The sequence below is a fragment of the Pollachius pollachius genome (genome assembly GCF_949987615.1).
Source record: "Pollachius pollachius genome assembly, chromosome: 20".
In the NCBI taxonomy this organism is placed as follows: domain Eukaryota; kingdom Metazoa; phylum Chordata; class Actinopteri; order Gadiformes; family Gadidae; genus Pollachius; species Pollachius pollachius.
In genome coordinates, this window is record NC_136953.1 from 9,588,371 (window position 1) to 9,595,622 (window position 7,252).

Here is a 7,252-nt window from a genome sequence, read left to right on the forward strand (position 1 = left end):
GAAATTAAACTATTTTGCCCCAACATTGACAGGACACTTTTCCATTTTGGTAAAAGGCTTTGGAGGACCAACACCGGACTGATCGGTAGGATGGTCACAGACGAGCCAGGGAGGCCGGCCTGCTGGTTTACACCTGAGGAACTCTCTAGTTCAGATAACTCTGAATGGACAAATAGCTGCATTAGAACATTTAAATGCTGCAGGTTTAATATTACAATGAAAACGTTTATCTTACTTGATATAACTAGATTGTGTAATGGAATTCTGAACATCTGCTTAATGTATAAGTTAATCTTTTAAATGGAGACTAGTTAAGCCTCAAGTAAAAAAAAACTATGATGCATCGAGAATTGAATCAGATAAAGACTAGGGAAGAAGAGGCATATTCTTACGATATAACAGTAGTTCATATAAATATATAAAAAGTTGAGTTGCTCAATGCTAATGTTGTGCATAAACCTTGCAGCCACCATTTGTGTCCTTATGGGTGATAAGTCTCTCTCTCTCTCTAACTTCCTGTCTCCCTTGGTCATCTCTCTCTTCCTCTTGCGGAATAAATTACTTTGTGTCGCTGGTAGCTTGGTGCACTGCAACAGCGGTGCACTCTACTCAGCCCCACAGACGGCTCATGGTGAACACCTTCCCATGGCCCCTGTCCCCTGCCTCATCACCGCCATACTCCTGCTCAGCGTCTGGCTCTGTGGTACGTCTTCTTCCCTCAACCTCAATCTAATTGGTCTTAGGTGTCTTTTAAAAAACTGTGCGGCATAGTTTTGTATTGTGCTATATTTTTGAGTCAGCGAATTCTGTGAAGAACTGTGTTTTAAAAATGTGACAGATAAAGGGGGTTGTTACTGACAAGTGGGCGAGGTCCGAGGGGGTGTTACCCTCGCCATGTGGATCTGAGTGTGCGTCCAGGGTCCGAAATGAACACCTGCCAAAGGCAGACAGATGTGACCCTCTGTATGGCAGGTCACATGTTACAACTATTGCAAGGCCATTACGATTCTTTTCCTCTAGCAGGTAAAAATACCAACCAACCCTTATAAATGTTAATTTGATGTGATGTGAAACTTGATGTGAATGCAGTCTTTTGAAGAACTAAGGGCACGTTCATATTGCAGTCTGCAAGTTGCCCACATCGGATAGATTTTCCTATATAGCCGAGTGTTAACAGCAAATAGGCCTAGAAGATCCATCATCATCATATTTGCGAACACTTTCCTATATGGTTTTAGCTGGGACACATATATCCTCCCTGTAAAATGCAGTGTGAACAGTTGAAAACTAGGCAGCGTTATGCATTGAAGCTTGTGATGTGAACACAGCCATGAACCCTAGTGTCAGCCCTCTCATAACGGTGGACATTGAAGGCTTGCTCATTTTCTGCTTTGCTTTGTTGTCGTAGGTGCCAATAGTCCACCATGTCCGAAGCGAATCGATGTGAAGGTTGGAGACAAGGCGGAGATTCCATCATGCTCAACAGCAAAAGGGATCATCGGATCATATTGGAAATACAAAGGGGAAAAAATAGTTGAAAACCTCCATGTCAAAGAGTCCCGATTCAAAGAAAGAATTGTCACGAACACCACAACTTATAATTTAATCCTCTCCGGTGTAACTCAGCAAGACTCTGGGGAATTTGGATTTTTCTCATCAATGGAAAACCACCAAAATCCAACCATCTTCTTCAACCTGAGCGTCTACGGTAAAGTACAAACCAGTGGGGCAGAATTATAAGAAAGTTATGCAATGTGGTATAAAATGACTAAACAAATGGAGAAGAATCACTGGAAGAGGAAATGGCTGGGGAGTCACCATTACCTGGCCGTTCCGGGCTGGTCTGGTGGCGCGGTGCAGTTTTTTGTGTAAAATGTAGTTCCCTTTATACCAATTATGCACCAGGAAAGTGAACAACTGAACACTTTATTCTGCACTATATCCCATGATGCATTTCAGTTTATCCGATTTTTATCAGCCTAGGTTATGGTATATTTACGTTTATATAGGACTTTACTTTACCAAATCTCTCAAGGCAAGAGAGATTTGGTAAGCCCACGTTTTAGAAGCCCAATACTGCGTTAACCATGTCATTTCATATCCAAGTATTTATTCTGTGATTTCTATTAAACAGCTTTAACCCACTCATTTACCGAGTCTCAAATGTCTCTCTTTAACAGAGGCCATAACTCACATTGAAGCACGGAAAATAAATTTCACCTGGGATCCTGATGCCAGCAAATGTGAAATATGGCTTGAGTGCACCGCCTTGCATTCCGAAAGCGGGAACAGCGTCAACTACACCTGGGCCATCGGGAATGAAACCCACATGGGTGCTATATTCAAATACTTCACCACAGAGGGCGAGGACACTGGCAAGTGCACCGCTTCCAATCCCGTCAGTGAGAAATCGGCATCGATACAGGTGGAGTGCCGCAACAGCACGCAAGCTGGAGGTACTAAGGAGCGGATGTGATCGGTGGTATTCTGTTTTGGAATTACTGTTAGTGTTACTTTAGAGTTGAGTGCAACCAATCAGTGAGCTGGACCTGCGCACCTATTTAACAAAGGGTCACATGGAGTCTAGAAGATGCAGTCAAGAGAAGTCAAGATTAGAGGTCCAGAGAGAATAAATGGGAACATTCTTATACCAAGCATTTTGGAAAGATTATGGATGGATAGTGTGGTGCCTGAATTTAAAAAACGTATAGAAAATGTATTGTTTTGGTGTCTTAAAATAAGACAAAATCAGGTTTAGAAATTGCCATATACATTCAACAGCACCATTACTGATTCTTATCAACAAAAAAGTAATTCATCAAAGTGAATATTTGCAGTTTATAATAATTTGTATTGTTAATTACTAATTATTACTTTAAACATGAAAGGTGTCCATGGACACTTTATACGTGATGTATCCTTTCCAAATAGGATATGAATACTTTCACATTAAAGAGAAAAAATTAAAAATGTATAAAATTGCAATTGAACTGAACTTTGGTACACATTAGTATCAGTAATAGCTATGGGGTCACCGAGGTCAGACTTAGGGATGTATTTTAGAGCTAAAAAGGTAATAGGAACCTAAGTACAAATGTAGAACAAATTATCTTTTATTATTTTTAGTGACGAGAGATGTGGATAACAGGTGCTGGTGATAAATAACCTGTTTTCTCATGAATACAGTATGTTGGCCCCACAGATCAGAGCACTACAAATCAACAGACCTGGATCTACATCTCAACTGGGCTGGGAGTACTAGTCCTGGTACTGGTTTTGGTTTTCGTCTGTGGTTTTCGTAGGAGAAATGCAGGTGGGACATGTTATCCGGAAAATTGGAAGACAACATAAATAAATGGGAACATAAAGAGATGTTTGATTAAGTTTGATTTGGTTATTTGATCCTCTTGTCAATATTATAATCTGTTCATGTTTATTAGGGTCTCGTTCTCAGTGCCGGAGGGTGTCGTTAAAGTGGAAAACTCATACATCTTCATGTACATACAAAAATTAAATGTCTATCAAGAGTGAGGAAACACAATGGTGATTGAGCCTATGGTCCACTGAGGAAAGCCCTTTCATTTGCAGTATTATCAACGTTGCGAACTAGGTGTCGGTAACGACAATGTTTATATCAATGAGAGAAATTGCAGCTTATCACCAAAGGTGTCTCGAAAGAGAACGAAAGAGAAACCTTCGAAAGTGCCCCTTTAATTTAACAGATTTTAGGGATATTTCTATATGAACTATTATTTTAAGGCTAATTTATTCAATTTGTGCTTTTATTTTAGACTTGCCCCTAACCATGTATGTCCAAACGGATAAAAATGTTGTACTCTCTGTTGCAGCACCAGAAGCTATGGGCACCATGTACGAGAGCATTAAAATTGTTGAAAGGAAAGAGGCAAGTGCTGCGGATTTGTGCATGGATACATGGGGCCTATTGTCTAAGGACATTAATGGATGTTGTAACAGAATAACATTTCTCTAATGTGTGTGACCGTTTGTGTATGTTTTCAAGACTACGTCGAAGGATGAGCTGAGTCTGGGACCAATCTATGAACTGGTCCAAAACGTCGAAGCAAGGCCCCCACAGCAGGAGGTGAGAAAACACACTATTCCTCTTGAGAACAAGGTCGTTGTGATAGCGATCGCTGTGGTGAAATGGCTTGTAAAGTCATGTCATACTTTAAAGGTTTTGTTAAAGGACTGTTGCTAATGATATTTGAACTAGTCACCAATCGTGGAGAATCCAGTCTTGAGAAAAGGCAAAGCGTGCATAGTGGTACACATGTCCAGGAAGAAATGTATATTTATAAAAAAAAGCTACTACAAAATATCTAAATGAAGGATTTTTTTTTACAGATCAATGCATATATATTAAGGATTGCAATTCAAAAATGTTTCATCCTTAAATTAGAAATTGCAATGAGTCCTCCATATAATTGACCACCATATTTTGCAGCTTTAGTTTGTATTAAATCGTTTTAGAAGCCCTATACTGTGTTTGTTAAAGATGAATTGAAACGAGTAGCCTGACCTCTTCTCTCCCCAACAGAGCGCTGGAAACACCATCTATTACACCGTTCAGCAAAGCCGCCTTATGGACCCTCCCTCCTAACAGAAGACCCCCAGAGCTGCTACTGGCTCAAGGTGGTCCCTGGTGCAGAAGACGTCCTAATATACAACGCCAAATGCGATTGCAGTGTCGTAAAACCAAATGCTTGAAGATTTGTTTGTGTCATCTGTGTGTACTGTTTAGTAAACAGATTTGTCTTTTCTAACTATTCTCTATATACAGATTGTTAAGATTAGCATTTCGGAAACATCACCAACAAATAACATTTGTGGGTATTAAAACTGTCAAATATACCTGATGACAAACATGCTTAAATTGCCTAAATGCTTAAAACAGTAAACATTTTAAGCATCAAGTTGACTTTATATTAGTGCTGTCAAGCGATTAAAATATTTAATCGCGATAAATCGCATTAATGTCATAGTTAACTCGCAATTAATCGTGATTAATCGCACATTTTTTTCTATTCGAAATATCCCATGATTTTGTGCTGCTAGCCTTTTAGTGAGATCAGAGAGTGTTGAGAAGGAAAGTAATAAAATATATTTGGTAAGAGGGATATAAGAAGAGAGACCCGCAATGAATTCAACCCGGTCCATCGGGTGCATGACAGTGGTAGGCCTACAGTAAAACTTCAATAGCCTAGGCTTTTATTTGTTTCAATCACTGAACTTTCGAACAAAACTCTTGGGGATGGGATGGGAAATACTAAAACATTTATTATTTAAACCAGTATGAATATTCCTGCCGTACGTAGGCCTATACACATTACCAGGCTATCGAATAACGCCTACACAGACATACACATGGTGGCGGAGTGGTAATCGGGAGAGTAGGGAGAATTCCCGGTTGGCCGTTAACGTTTCGGGGCTGTCGGGCTGATTACTGCGGGATAACAATATTGCCTTTATAAAAGTTCCTTGCAGCGCCGTCCGGCAGCCTGAGCTGTGTGCCCGCAACCTCTCAAGTCACTCAACAAAACAGCCGCAACAACGGTCAACGTCGCAACCAAGTCGATTTTGTCTAGAGGGGAGTAACCGAGCGGCCCCTCCCGAAGTGGTACAGCCCAGGTGGGCCTTGAACTGCGATTGGTCAGAAAGACGTAACAGCTAATGACAACATTGAACTCTCGTGCAGGCACGAACAGAGTGACACACACACACACACACACACACACACACACACACACACACACACACACACACACACACACACACACACACACACACACACACACTTTTAAGGAGTTTTTCACCCGCTCCGTATCCTTGCTTGTCCCAAGTTCGTGCAGCATGCTTGTTGTTTTCTTTCCGTTGTAGGTAGATCCGGTATGGTGTTGTTGTTTTTCTAACTTGACTAGTTGTTGCTAGACAGCAGGCGAAAAAACGACAATGTTTGCCAAGCCAAAAGAGCGTTAATCGCGCGATAAAACAATTAACGCCATTAAAATTGCTTTGCATTAACCGTTAATAACGCGTTAAAATGACAGCACTACTTTATACACAATTATTCATGACATTGCTGTTTCTCCCTGATCCAGACTTGGTTTAATTCCAAATTCATCATCTTCTGTCCAGAAGGTGGCGTTAGCATCTTTCATTGACTTGCAGAGATACAGTAGCCTTGCCTCTCGCACACTCCCATTCTGGACGCACAGTGAAGAATTTGGAATTAAGCAACATGTCTGAATCTGGGTAAAACAGGCAAAGGCCCACTTACAGATATCTCAGTATCCCTTTAAGCTTGTTGAACCACTCGCAGCCAAATGGAAATTGTTGGAATAAATTGTGAGAGATCTAAGAAACAAATATTTTTGAACAAAGGATTTTTACCATTTGGTTTCAAAGAGATGAAAAAAAGACCCATGAAATAAAGGTCACACAAATCCAAAGTCCACACTATTTTGAAAATGTAATTAAATAAAGGAACCCAAGAACCGGTCTCGGCCAACCAAAACGCAGGATCTCTGACCAGCTCCTCACCGGACCACCTTAAGAACGCATCCCCAGAGTAAAATACAAATGACAAATTAACAAGCATACAAAAGCTTTTAGAACAATAAAACAATTGAACACTGTTTTAATATATTAACAAATCTACCAACAGTAGGGTAAAACACTACTGCACAGCACAAGGCACTCATATCAAAACAAACTATTTCTAGCAGAAGGTTTAAATAAAACACTTTTATTTAACTTACTCCTCATTCATAAAGTATTGTTCTCTTCGGTCGCCACAGATGTGCTGAAAACAAAAGAAAGTGTAACGCAAATCATTTAGCTGTGGATTCTATTCATTCATTATTTAGATTTAGGTTAGACACACGCAGAGTCAAAAGGCCAGGCCCAAATATCGAAACCAACCCGTGTGTCACGGCTGGTTGAATACATACGAAAGGAGAACTTAACGTTATGTTGCGCAGGGGTTGCCAATTTGTTGATATTTTCATATATTGTTGTGCATGCGTTCATTTAAAATAACTAGTTCCAGTTACTTATTAACAGTGAAGGTAACGAAGTCTTAAAAAAGAACGTGAACTTGAACAAGTGAAAAATGAACAAATATGAACATAAATATATTGAACTAAACTTGAAGTAACATCTACCAAGTGTAAACGTGCACAACACAAAATGTCAGTAAGGGAACTTAAGGCCACAGAATAGGCTACAATTC

At 40.0% G+C, this 7,252-nt stretch overlaps 1 protein-coding gene across 3 annotated transcripts; it reads left to right on the forward strand.

Annotated features, from left to right (window-relative positions):
• The first annotated feature begins 531 nt into the window (after nucleotides 1-531).
• On the forward strand, nucleotides 532-6,257 carry LOC307091261 (uncharacterized protein). 3 transcript variants are annotated; one of them, XM_079758210.1, is made up of 7 exons: nucleotides 532-703; nucleotides 1,409-1,708; nucleotides 2,181-2,456; nucleotides 3,187-3,267; nucleotides 3,849-3,904; nucleotides 4,022-4,102; nucleotides 4,559-6,257. In XM_079758210.1, the coding sequence occupies exons 1-7, from the start codon at nucleotides 646-648 to the stop codon at nucleotides 4,619-4,621; spliced, it is 915 nt and encodes a 304-aa protein (XP_079614336.1). In that variant the 5' UTR covers nucleotides 532-645; the 3' UTR covers nucleotides 4,622-6,257. The 3 variants fall into 3 exon arrangements, with proteins under 3 accessions (XP_079614336.1, XP_079614335.1, XP_079614337.1); XM_079758209.1 differs by having other exon boundaries at nucleotides 537-703; nucleotides 3,203-3,313; nucleotides 4,559-6,253; XM_079758211.1 differs by lacking the exon at nucleotides 532-703 and adding an exon at nucleotides 949-1,023 and having other exon boundaries at nucleotides 3,203-3,313.
• Nucleotides 6,258-7,252: the final 995 nt, after the last annotated feature.